The following is a 13901-nucleotide window of genomic DNA, read 5'->3' as shown; positions in this document are numbered from 1 at the left end:
AGCCTCCACGTTTTTGCCCCATAGGTGAGTATACCGGTAGGATACAGCTGTTGTATACTTTTCTCTTCAGGGATATTGGTAAGCTGCCATTCATGATCTGAGAGAACATGCCATATGCGCTCCACCCCATTCTTGTTCTTCTAGTTATTTCCCTCTCATGATCCGGATCTGCGGTCACTACCTGCCCTAAGTAGATATATTCTCTTACTACTTCCAGCACCTCGCTACCAATTGCGAACTGCTGTTTCCTTGCTAGGCTGTTGAACATTACTTTGGTTTTCTGCTTGTTAATTCTTAGCCCCACCGTTCTGCTCTGCCTGTCTAACTGATTGATCATGCTTTGCAGTTCTTGTCCTGAGTGGCTTAGCAAGGCAATGTCATCAGCGAATCGCAAATTACTCAGGTATTCTCCATTAACTCTTATCCCCAACTGTTCCCATTCCAGTATCCGCAATACCTCCTGTAAGCAGGCGGTGAAGAGCATTGGCGAGATCATGTCTCCCTGCCCGACACCTTTCCGTATTGGAATTTTATTGCTGACTTTATGGAGGACTATAGTATAGCTGTGCAATCGTTATAAATATCTTCCAATTATTTCACATAACACTCTTCCACACCTTGATTCCGCAGTGCCTGCATGACAGCTGAGGTTTCCACTGAGTCGAATTCTTTCTCGTAATCAATGAAGGCTATATATAGGGGTTGGTTATATTCTGCGCATTTTTCTATCACCTGATTGATAGTGTGAATGTGGTCTATTGTCGAGTATCCTTTACGAAAGCCTGCCTGGTCATTTGGTTGACTAAAGTCCAAGGTTGTCCCGACTCTATTAGCGATTACCTTAGTAAATACCTTGTAGGCAGACAAAGTGTCTGCACTGTAGAAATGACTCCGTGCGCCTCGGACATTAAGGTCTTTATTTTTGTTTTTCTTTTTCACAAGATTCAGATAAGAATAAACAGGAGCAGTAGCCGCACTGCCAGTGCGCATATTATTTGACGTTAGGCACGCACGCTGCAACGGTGGTGCCCTCTGCACCCAAGGTAAGGCAGTCTGCAGCCAAGGGCCACCGCGATGGGGCTTCACAGCGTGTTCCGCAGAGCTCGCTTGTGCTCTTCTTTAGACGCCCCTCTGACAGCGTTGTCCGCCGAGATGCTTCCCCTCGCGGAAGACAGGGAGATCTGCTTGGTCGAATCGCGATCCGGAGTCGCCGTCCCCTTCCCGGGTTTTCTGGAAAGAATGTCCACCAATAGGTTTCAATTACTTAGCCTCAAAAACGAAGTATTCGCCGCGATCCGCAAAAAAGAGCGAAACAGTACCCCATTCGCGGAATTCTCCAGATCTCAGCTGGTCTCTGCAAGGCTAAAACCTTTTGGAAACATAAATGCACAGGTCGGCTTCCTACTCTTGGCTCTACACAGATAATGAACCGCACTGGAAGGAAAGTGGACGGCGGCCGCCCATTCTCATCTCTTTCAATGTCACATTTAGAGGCTCGATGCTAACACTCGTGTATAACAGTCTGTAGTAAAGCGCTGCCTTGATTCATGACCGCCACTTACTGTTCCTCCGTGACAAGTAAATGACACCTTCTTAAACTTTCCTTGCAACATCATCATCATTACAAACAGCCAAACTACGTCCTTTGTAGAAGAAATGCCTCTCCCATACCTCTCGAATTAACCTGCTGGTGTTCCAGCTCCGGACATCTTATCCCTGAAAACTTTCTAATCTCCTCCTTCCACACGACTCGCTGCCGCCCCCTGCTACGCTTACCCTATCTTTGAATGCATCCGCTGTCTTCAGAGTTCAGTTACGGGGGCTATCAAGTTAAGAAATGGACATGTCTTGCCCATGCACATTTCGTTTTCTTGATTTTGGCTACGATTTCATTCGCTTGCATTTATTACCTGACCCACTCTGCTGTTTTGCTGTCTGTTAACGTTACGCCTATCATTGTCTTTTCCATAGCTGACTGCGTTGTCCGCAGTTTAAGTAGAACCCTTCTTCTTGGCCTCCACGTTTCCCTGGCATAGGCAAGTACCAGCAAGATAGAGCTGTTATACACTTTTATCTTGAGAGATATTGGTAAACTGCCATTCATGGTCTGAGAGCGCCTTCCAAGTGCTCTCCACCTCATTCTTAATCTCTTACTTATTTCACTCTCGCGGACCGGATCAGCGGTCTGTACCTGCCCGAGTTACCTGCATTACTTTAACCACTTTGAATGATTTGCTCCTTACAGTAAGCTTTTGAACCCTTCTGAGGTTGTTACTAATTGTAAATTGTGCGGTTCAACGTACAAAAGCAACACATTGGCTATGAGAAACGCCGTAATCGAGGGCTTAGCTTCGGAATAATTTAGGCCACCGGGGCTTCTTCACCGTGCGCTCACATCTCACAGTACACGATAGTCTGTGTATTTCGCTTATGATCACTTTAGTCTTCTTCATAATATTTTTAGACCAACTGTTGTGCTGGTCCTGTCTAGGTTCCCTATAATGCTCTGCAATTCGTTCCGTCAGTTACTTAGCAAGACAATGCCATCAGCATATCGGACAGTATCAAGTTACCTCCCAATAACTTTTATCCCCAAATGTTCTGAATCTAGTTCTCTATGCTGCTTGTAAACACGTTGACCCACCGCGGTGGCTGAGTGGCTAGGGCGCTCGGCTACTGAGTCGAAGTACCCGGGTTCGAACCCGACTGTGCCAGCCGAGTTTCGGAACGCAAAAGGCGCCCTTGTGCTGTGCGCTGTCAGTGCACATTAAAGATCCACAGGTGGTCGAAATTATTTCGAAGCCCTCCACTACGGCACCTCTTTCTTCCTTTCTTTTTTCACTCTCACCTTCCTCTCTTCCCTCGTGGCGAGGTTGAGGTGTCCACCGAGAAGTGAGACAGTTCCGCGCCATTTCATCTCAAAATTCTCTATAAACGCGTGGCGAATAATAATAAAGAAATCATGTCTCCCAGGCCTGACACGTTTCCTTGACATGCTTTTTCTTCTTGTCACCTAAAGAGAAGCTAATGACGAAAGGAAACTCATTGAACGAAGGTAAACAAAAAATAATATTCTGTTTACTGCACTAATTGACTGGCAGATTAACACACCACCGTGCACGACATGTGCGGCGTTGTCACGACCTTTTTTGTTATAGTGTATCATAGGCCAACAAGTTTGAGTTGCTGGTGCTACTGACTCACTTACTGACACACAAGAGGGGATTTTTTTTTTACTTTTCTGACTTGCTTTGTCTTTTATCTTTATCTTATAAGCTCGACGCACTGAAACTTCGTGCAGCACCCGCTGGAAGCACTGCGAGCAACATGCGCCGGGAGAATCTTCAGACCGAGCATCGGTCACTGGACTCACGCTGAGGCCACCAGGAGGATCGGCGAGTGGACAACGGGGATGGCGAGCGGTGCGAGTGGCGGCGGCTTATCCGGCTTCTGAGAGGACCGAGACCCATCGCCGTCCTCCAGCAGGAGCTCGATGGAGGCGGTCCTCTTGCGCCACTTGCGCACCGGCTCGCTGCACGTCCTGGCAACATTGGACGCCACACAGAGAAGCTCGTATACAATGCTCGCGAAAATTCGGCCACGCTTATTCCAGAACAAAGCAGCGTTATCACATAACGTGAGGAAAAGTAGTAGGTAACGGTTTGTAACCCTAATAGAAATCAGTCCGAAGCAGGCACATTGTTACAAATTATACAGCAACAGCCTCACTAGACGACGTTCATGTATACAGCCTACAATGCCGGTTACTTGCCTGACTTGTGAAGGGCGTTATGCACAGTAAACTTGTCACTGTCGGCGTTGAAAGGCGCTAACGAAAACGCTTGATTTCACCTGCGCTGGCCAGAACAAATATTGTTCAGGTAGGCATGAGCCATATGAGACTTGTCGGCGCCTTTATGTCGAGCAAATTCAGTCTGTCATCATGTGATCCTGGCAGTAAATGCACTGATGTGAAAGCTGAGTGCAGGAACAATTTGTTTTGGCAAAGTTATCAGTGATACTTCTGAGCCCTGCGGGAGTGCAAGAAATGTTGGAACTCTTGCTGACGCATTTGTAGTCTTCATTCTGTGCACATCTGAAATGTTAAGCCTTAGCGGCACTACTGAATTACAAGGAACCCCTTATTGACGGCAATTTAGAAAGTGTAGTGTTAAATCCGAACATATGGGGCAATTTATCAGTTGGCAGCCGGCTCAGTGCTGCGATGGCCGCCACAGGTAGCGCCGTAGAAAATGGGGCCTGCTGTGAGCTGTACCGTTGATTACGGCAGGGGAGGCGAGGGTACGCGTCAGCCTCGAAATTTCGTGGTGTGCACGCTACAAAGAAAGCGACAGCTCAATACTTTGGGTCGTCACGATCTCCAAGGGTTTTCCGTGAAGGCGGTCCCAAAGGTCGTACGTTGTTTTAATTTGCACGGCGGTTGGAACATAGTGATCCGAGAGAGACAACCAAAGAGGACCTCCGCTCGCTTAATCACCATCTAAACCCAAGGCAGTTATAGTAGTAATAGTAATCATTCGGAGCGACACCGCACCCATTCGCGACGGCATAGCAACTTAGCTCCAGCATAACAGCACTGCAATTCGATGTCTAATATTTGCAGCCATTCCGTTTTGGGAGCGCGCAGAAATTTTTCACTTTCAGCTTAGGCGTTACAGGTCCTTAGTTAATTAATTTTAAGGATTTCTGTTGAAGAGCCCCTCGAATGCTGTCGCATGAGAAAGGGAGAACATTAGCTTACTTCGGAACACTAATACGAATCATCACAAAGGCTAGTAAAATAGGCTCGTCTGAATCAAAATGTATACAAGAAGTATGTCAACGCAATGGGAATCTTGTATTCTGCACACCGTCAAAAAGACTATCACATCACGAAAAGGCGTATCAGATGGTTGGTAGATGACCAACCATTATGTCCTAATGGCTTTCCCTGGTCGCTTCTGTTCTGGCAGGATCGTTTCGGAAAGATAGGGCTGCTTATGATCCGCAATTGTTGCTTGGGCGCCTGCGTACATTGCTCGTATAACCCCGACGGTGATCCAGAAGGCAGTCTGGAAGAGCAGGACGGCCACAATGAACAGGTAGGTGAGCCAGCCCACGCTGGCCAGGAAGCCGCTGGCGTAGGTCCAGGCGAAGACCAGCACCATGACGTCGCCCGCGCACGACACCACGTTCACTGCCATGCGAATTATGTCCGTCCGGTGCTCGGGATTCCGGAAGAAGCGCCACAGGGGCTGCCAGTTAGAAGCCAAATCGTAAGGACAGTTTCCCGCTTCGATGTTGAATCATGTACATCCAGCGTGAAATGTTCACGGGGCACGCGTGTCCATCGAAAAGCCCTATTCCCGTGCACCCGGGCAGATAGCTTGAAAATGGCAGGGGCTCCACAGAGCTCCCGCCCTGAAGCACAGGCTGCTTGTTTTCATTTCAAGGTGCATCCAGTGGCCTTCGCGGTATTTGGAATCTGCGAGCCCCATAAACGTTTGACACCGGGTGTACTATAGCAGGTAAAAGTAAGAAATCTCCCCTCAAAGTTCCGACTCGTGCCATTCTGCGTCGCGGCGCTACCTGACAAAGAACTTCTGGTGCCGAGACCCGCGCGGTTGGCCCTTATCGACACCAGAAGTGCTTTGTCAGGCAGCGCTCCGACGCAGAGTGGCACGAGTCGGAACTTTGAGTGGGGTCTCTTACTTTTGCCCGTGATAGTACACACATAGAGTAATTATGGTGCGGTCAGCCTATTCAAATTAAAATGTACGAGAAGAGACTTATTACCCGCAGACTACAGGGAACGACGACGTGCGCGGCAAGCAGGCCGACTGCTAGGTTCCAACTCAAGTCTTTATTCCCCATGGCGCGAGGGTCGGGCAACCGGCGCAGTCGCGTGTTGAAAGCAAAGGGGCATAGCGCTCATGGTGGCAGTGTGGTGCTGCTTCATAAACAATTCCTCCAGTTAGGCCTGATAGTGAATAAGCCTAAACGTTGCTACGTCTGTTTGTGCTAAGCAGACAGAAAAATTTAATCTTTTAAAGCTTGTGTATGGCTCATGGAAGTTTAACGTCTCAGAGCGACTTACGCTATGAGGGACGCCGCAGTGGAGAATTCCGGAAATTTCGACCACCTGGAGTTCTTCTAACGTGCACTGACATCTCACAGCAAAAGGGCGTCTAGAATTTAGCCTCCATCGTAATGTGACCGACGCGGCCGGTATCGAACCCGCGTCTTTCGGGATAGCAGCCGAGCACCATAACCACTGAGCCATCGCGGAGGCTCTCTCAAAGTATTCAGTAAGCGAAAACAGAGCTGAACAAAGTAAATTAACAAAATCTTGGGCTGAGCTGGAAGACAATACTTGAGATATAAACTACTTTTAATTACGCGCCATGAATGCGAGGCACTGCAGGCTCATTCATTTTGAGTGTGCCTGCATACCGTTTCCACACAGCCTCAGTGTCAGTCGCATGCCCGCAGGAAATGCAACCCGTTTACGTGTCCTGTCGGTACGGATGCTCGAAGGTCGTCGCCTAATCTCTAACTCAGCAGCGTCCGCAATACCGGGACGCTTAGACGACGCCACGGCGTGAATCGCGCACAGACCAAAACAGGAATGGCACGCGGAACGAATATGACCGAACAGCCTGCAGTTATCACATCGGCAAATATAAGCCCTGCGTCTCTCGACTCACGCGGCTGCGCACAAAAACGAGCTAGAGCGCGTAAGCATTGCCTACTCCCTGTCAGGGTATCCTCAGCAAGGTACACGCGACCCGAAGACTCACGAAGGGCTCTGCAGAGGGAGCTAAGAATATGTTGCCGCATACAAAAGGACATTTTTTTCAAGCTTAAATTATTACCTAGACGTCACTGTCGCCATACAGCTACGTCTGATGCTGGACTAATACGTTTTATTTAATCCTATTTCGCGCCAAATGCTTACTAAAGCACAAAGACTGCGTATGTAAGCTTACCGACTAATTTAACTCCTATCTTTGCTTGTGTTGACAGGGCACCAAAGTGTGTATGATTGTATAACGAATTATAGCAGCATATGTCCAGCTCATAATAAGTTGTAAGGGATCGGTAGCGTTCGCGGGGGTCATTGGAACGCGGCTGGGGGCACTCAAAGCGGAGCGTCTCCTTTCTTGGAACGCGGCCGCTCGCGAACGCGCCGGCAAGTATACGTGTGTCCCCCCACCCGCGGTACCGATTCGCACACGTGCTGGCACGGATGTGTATTTGTGTTTGTTTTATTTTTATTTTGTGGTGGAGGGAATGTTCTCTGGACGTACTGGCACGACCGTGCGTTTGTGTTTTTGGAAAGGGCGTTTTGCCCTAGGGAAGCTGGAGGGCTGGCCAGGCTCTCGATAAACCAATCATGTGAACATCGTAACATGATTGGAAGCCACCAAATGTGGGCCGGGCATTGAGGTCTTTAAAACCGGGCCCCGGAGCTGGAAGCGGGGTTCTGCGCTAAGGTGAGATGCTACGCATCTTCGGCAACGCCGAGTAGGGGCCTCCCCTAGTATTAGCCAGATCCACCTTTTGGTTGTTTGTCTTGTTGCCGTTGTATCTAACTTGTATTTTCTGTAAATATTTGTATATAAATCTTCGTAAAGATCCACAGGTTCTTTCGTCTTCCTTGCACCAGGGGTGCCCCGTCAGAGACGGTTTGTTCCAACTGGAAGACTGAAGCTTCGTTCTTCGCACCAGGGGTGCCCCGTCAGAGACGGTCTCTCGATGAGTCGAGACGCAGGGATAAAAAAAAGCAATAACTGGAGATTTATATACAAATATTTACAGAATATACAAGTTAAATACAACGGCAAAGAGACAAACAACCAAAAGGTGGATCTGGCTAATACTAGGGGAGGCCCCTACTCGGCGTTGCCGAAGATGCGTTGCATCTCACCTTAGCGCAGAACCCCGCTTCCGGCTCCGGGGCCCAGTTTTAAAGCCCTAAAGGCCCGGCCCACATTCCGTAGCACCCAATCATTCTACATTCTTCATATCATTGGCTAATCGAGAGCATGGTCAGCCCTCCAACTACCGTAGGGTAACACCCTTTCCAGAAAAACAAACGCACGGTCGTGCCAGCATGTGCGGAGTAGAACGTTCTCTCCACCACAAAATAAAGATAAAAACAAACACAAATACACATTCGTGCCAGAACGTGCGCGAATCGGTTCCGCGGGGCGGGTGGACACCCGTACTTCCCGGCGCGTTCGCGAGCGGCCGCGTTCCAAGAAAGGAGACGCTCCGCCTTGAGCGCCCCCAGCCGCGTTCCGTCTTCCGATCCTGCGGCCATCGGAAGACGGCGCAGGAAGAAGATTGAAGACAGTGAGAAAGGCGACGATCAGGCAACAGCAGCGTTCGAGAAAGGACCTGCGGAGAGACGGCGGCAAGGACGCAAGGACCACGGCAGTAGTCCAGCGACGCGAGACTGCGTCCGGTCAAGGATAAAAAACGCGTCGACAACTCGACGGTCACCGGCGGGTCGCAGCAAGTGACGACAGCGGGCACAGGACCAGCGGCGTACGGCAGTTCATCGCAGCGTCCGGTGAAAGTGGCGGTGGACTGCGACGCCAAGGAGCTGGCAATGCGGATCGACGCATCGAAACTGTGAGTTTCCTTCGTCGCATTGTTCACGTCCCTGTGTTCGAGCCGGTAGGACAGCTGAGGGGTACGGAAGGCGGTATGGAAAGCTATCCAAGCCGGCCCTCACTTGATGTGAAGTACCGAGTAGAATTGGCAAAGGCGCGCTTAGCTTATTATCAGGCAGAGCTTGCAAAAGTGAATGGAGGAAAGGCGCCGCTATGCGAGGAAAAACCTCCGGATTTGCAGGCGTTGGAAGCAAGGCGCCAGCAGCTAGAACTCGAGCTGGCCAAGCTCAAAGAGTCTAGGAGAGCTAGTCAACTAGCCAGGGAGAACTTGCCCGAGTCCCGAGTGGAGAGGCCGCCTGTACTGGAACGCGAAGGCAAAGACCTGTCAAGCACAGTTCAAGAAAACAGCCAGGCAGAAGAAAAGAGGGAGCCAGCTTTCCACGAAACTGTAATCTCTCGTGAAGAAAGTATCGTGACGGAACGCAGCGTCGCGGTATTCGAGGCGGTGAACGCGCACTCCGACGATCCAGCTGCACAGGTTAGCTCTACCACATATGACACCAGGGACGCGGACGCGAGCTCGGGAATAAAAACTCGGTCTCATGCAAGCTGCGAAAAAGAGCAGTCGGTTCAGCGGGAAACGACCAGCGACGACAGACGTCAGACTGGCGAGCTAGGGATAGGAGGTCAAACGTTGCCGCAACGGCACACTGTGCCAGGCATGTGGCATGAAGTGCCACGTAGCACTATTGATGGCAAAGTCCTTTCATTTGAGGACAGGGAAATTTGTGGCGACTTGCCACAAGGCAAATTAGGATTAAGTGGATGCGAAAGAGCGCAGGTAGCCTCGGAGTTATATGATGCCACGAAATCGGCAAGCGCCTATAATGCAGGGAGCGGAAATTTCATTGCATGCCCGTGCAGGAACGGGGCAAATGACTCCAAGCGAGGCAGAGTAGCTGGAGGCAGGTGCGTGGCCTTCACGTTGAAAGTCAGCGCGTGGAGCAGTACGTTCCGTGCTGCAGTACGCCAAATCCCGTGTGGCAGAAGCGGCCGCCCTGATATGATTACACTGGACAGGGGCTGTGCTCCTTACGCAGCACGCGGTCCGTACTGGCGCGCTGATGAGAGCGTACCCTTAGGGGCGTCGCATGGTCAAGGATTTGGACCTATCGAGGATCATAAAGTGTTTGATCCTGGAGGGCAGCAATTTTGAATTCTTGCCCCGCTGTGGCACCGGCCTATTGAGCATAGTAGGGCGTTCATCGGGTATGATTAACCCTTAGTGGCTCGAACGCACACGGGGACGCTCGGTGCGACTAAGGAGGTTCACGTGGCCACTTACGGACGTCGTGCGAGTGCTACTGAACGCTCTAGTTGCGAGTGTCGGTGTGTGTGTGTCGAGCAGGACGCGGGTGTGCATGCTGGTGAACTGGGTGCAACGCACCAACTTGGACGCTGTGTTACGGCGCACGGCAGGCATGCCACTGTGTGTATTTAAGTGTGCATTTTGCGTAATGTTGTGTTGGTGCCCGTGTGCATTTTTTTTTTGGTTTTGTTCGTGGTGTAGCTGCGGCATGTCACCCACAGGGTGGTTTTGTGACCCGTACCGATCCCTTTGTTATAATTCTATAACAACCTGTGAAAATTTACTTAAGTAGTGGCGATATCAGTCAACAAATTTTGTTATCACGCTTGATCTGTCGTGTGGTTTGGTAGCAAGTAAAATATGGCTGGTGCACTTAAAGTCAAAATATATGCGCCCTCTTTTTACAGCATCAACATTAGGTGCTTTTGTTGTGAACGCTGCACTATTATAACTGGGACGCATTTTTCCGTGATCCTCCGAATGACCTTGAAATGACCTTGAGATAATTCATGATTAGTGTTTCTGCGCACATATACCTAATCATGTGCGGTCCACTTAGTGGACCTTTGACCTTGAACTTTGACATTCATCTTTCACTTTGGCCTTTGACCTTGACCTTTGATCGTGACATTTGAGCTTGAACTTTATCTTGAACTTTGACATTCAATTTTCACCTAGCAAGCAAGTTGTCAGCAGATGCACTAAGAAAGCCACGTGGTAATCACTTTGTGTCACGTGATTAAGTTCACAGTGTGACGTCAGGTATGGGGTATATGTAAGCGGAGCTGTGCGCTTGACTTAGACGCTATGAAGGAAGGAGAGCGCGCTGAGGAGCGCATGTATAGCGAACTACACCTTCGAACATTGCGGCAAGCCGCTTCTGACCATCCGGCAGACATCGCTCGCCGTTAGTGGGCTATTCAGCAAAAAGCAAAAAAAAAATGACTCTGACAAGGCTAAACTAGCGGCGGAAACCTCAGAAGAATGAGAAGGGCGACTTGCCAAGGAACGGCATACAGAAGCGGAGATGCGACAAATTCAAGCCGCCGGCAACACGTCGGTCTCAACTACTTCTACCACCTACTCCTGAGTCGTCGATTGACATCGTTGCGGACAGAAAGAAGATTCAAGCGATTCGTTTGAGTGAAAGTGCCAGCGCTACAAGACAGTTTCACCAACAGTTTACCGGTAACCCGTTTGGCAGTTTGTGTGCCGTGTATGCTTATGCAAACTATCGTGTTTGCTCTTAAGAATCCTTGTACGTGTGCAACCATTCACGTTACCTTCGTCAGGCTGTGGTAACGGCGTCAAGATCTTAGTCTTTGGGATGGGCCTGACCATCGATGAGTCTTTGTCTCCATGAAGGTGATCAATAAAGACGAATAAGCGGCTTGAAGTGGGGGGAAGTAAGAAATAATAAAAGATGTACCAAAGATAAACCATATTTAATCATGCTTATGTAGCTTTCTCTACGTGAACCTCGGTTCGACAGAGTTGAGCTGCTGCCTAACTTTTTTGATGTATATATTTAGCCACATATAGGTGTATTTGTGGTACAAATATATTCTATTCCTCTCTGTAGCACTCAATCTAGTGACCTTGTTAGTTTCTCACAGACTTGAGAACGACTCTAATAACTTTCGCACCCTTCAGCCTCCGCGCATTTAATGTAATGGTCAGCTCACCGCAGGCCGGCGACGCAGGGTGAAGTGGTGCAGGCAGACGTCGCACTGGTCCGTGTCCCGCTGACGAAGCCACTGCTCCAGGCACTTCTTGTGCGTGAAACCGATCGAGCCCCGGCACGAGCAGGGAACCACCAGCGGACTCTCGTCCTGGCTACCTCCGGGCCCACGGTAGCAGATGCGGCAGGTGGGTGCCGTGACCTCCATAGAGCCGCTGCTCTCCGGGGCTGGGACGTCGTTGCCCCGGAGGCTCATGATGTGCGGCGGCGTCTCGGTGGCTCTTCGACACCTGAGCGCGTGTCTTGAGTTCCGATGAAGCAGCTGAGCAGAAAAACCCAAGTTGTAGGGTCTGTTGAACAGGACTTGTTACCCGTATCTCTTAAGAGCACTTGAAATTTACCGTAGAACTTATACGACTCTTGATCTACATAAAGGCGAAGTGAAATAGACTAGAAAATAAAAATAAACGTGGAGAGCGCTGCATTTGTAGCTTTCTTCTTCAATTATCTGTAGTTGTCTGCAGTTCCTCGTGCGACGGTTGACGCGTACGCTTGTGTCAAAGTTAGCGTAGCGAGAATAGGAACTGTGTTGATTACTTACAATGTTGCATAAGTGCAAATACGCAAGCTGTCCAGCGTCGACCGTAATTAAAAGACGACACTCAGAGGCTGAAGAAAGGCAGTTGCCAGGAATCACTAACGCACAATGTGAAAAGAAGAATCGATGGCAGGCAAAGAAAGTGCTTGCCTGATAGGACACAAAGTTCAGAATGAATGAGAAATGGACACATTTGAAATAGGAAATAAATGCATATAACCGCGCTTAAATAAAAAAAAATCGGTAGCAAATGTGGATCATGCACCATCCGCTTGAGCAAAGAATGAGAAAATCACATTGGCCTGCCTCTTATTCACGCATAACTCCATACTTACAAGAGAACCAACCTCTTATCGCCGTCCCAGAAAGTAGCACAGAAATCTTCAGCAGCATGCAACCTGTATGACTATAGCTCGTCGCTCTTCTACCTCAAGCACAACGGACGGCTTTGACAGGAGGTAATCAAAACAGCCATTTAGTGCACTCCCGTAAGCCGATGTTATCAAGCGCACGGAAAGCGCTCACGGAAGCGTGGGTGCAAAGATGCATTTACAGACTGAATTTGCAATGAAGCTAGTGAAAGTTTTAGGGATCGCTAGGAGGCCTTACTCACCGCAAGCGTCAACTTTTCTTCTTCTTCCTCGTCAAAGGTGCAGCGCGTGTTTAGTTGGTTGATGCTGTTCATACGCGGAAGGCAATAGATGAACATTGCACGCTTCATAGGGGAGAAAAAAAAAACCAAAGAAAAATTACACGACCGCAAAAAGATCAGCAGAGCCTGAGAGCAGACCAATTCTCAGCTTAGTGGGCTTATAGGACCTCGTGCTCTGGTAAGAGGGCGCCACCGTTCTGCTACACCGAGTGCCACCAAAGGCAAAATCATGCATTTTTCGTGTTTTACGTCTTATGTAGGTAGTGCGAAAGTAGCAGTGCCAAATGAGAGCCGTTTACTATTATGAGGCATCCGAGTTTTTGAAACGTTAAATTAGTTTTTTAAAGGCACTAGTGAGGCACTCTGTCAATATCTGTACACAGCCCAGCGCGTTTAGAGAGTTTGAGAAGATACTGCCCACGTCGCGAGACCTTCGGACATTATAAGCAATGCAGTGCCGAGATCTAACTTCTTTCGCTATTGTTAGTTGCCTTGTCTGTCCTTTGCTAGCTCTCTTTGTTATTTTCTCGGCTAGCAGACGATATGAACACGTGAAACAACGCAACGCTTCCAAATAAAGAAAGCGCTTGACGACACTAGGTTGTTGGGTATTCCAGCATTCTGTAGCATACGCATATAAGCGGTGGAGATAGAGGTACATCAAACACAAAAGCTCCACACACTTCTACCTCCGTCTATTCTTCTTTGCTTGTCAATTATGTCTTTTGCGCTACTATGTAAATGCTAAAGCAGCTTGATTTATAGCGGTTTTATACGCCTATTGCGCGTCGACACACATCATTTGTATTGTACAGAGCGCTGTAACGTAGGCATAGTGTGTTTTTGACCACTAATATCTCTTTTCGACTGAAAGTAACGGGAAGGATGTGTCAGTAAAAAGGACAGAATTTTTGCCTAAATTTTATAAACGTGCCGAAGCAAAACTTCATGAACTTTGGCTTGTCTTGTTACTGTCATCA

At 49.0% G+C, this 13901-nt stretch overlaps 1 protein-coding gene across 1 annotated transcript; it reads right to left on the bottom strand.

Annotated features, from left to right (window-relative positions):
• Positions 1-1082: 1082 nt before the first annotated feature.
• LOC149362419 (E3 ubiquitin-protein ligase MARCHF2-like) lies at positions 1083-12954 on the bottom strand. Its single transcript, XM_089568300.1, has 5 exons — positions 12883-12954; positions 11676-11993; positions 5035-5255; positions 3374-3541; positions 1083-1230 (listed from the first exon to the last, which is right to left on the bottom strand). Exons 1-5 carry the CDS (start codon positions 12952-12954, stop codon positions 1083-1085), a joined length of 927 nt encoding a protein of 308 aa, XP_089424426.1.
• Between the last annotated feature and the right edge of the window lie 947 nt (positions 12955-13901).

Source organism: Amblyomma mixtum, chromosome 2, assembly GCF_055824585.1.
Source record: "Amblyomma mixtum isolate Tamu chromosome 2, ASM5582458v1, whole genome shotgun sequence".
In the NCBI taxonomy this organism is placed as follows: Eukaryota; Metazoa; Arthropoda; class Arachnida; order Ixodida; family Ixodidae; genus Amblyomma; species Amblyomma mixtum.
The sequence above is the reverse complement of the archived record's forward strand: the minus strand, read 5'-3'. Positions and strand labels throughout refer to the sequence as shown.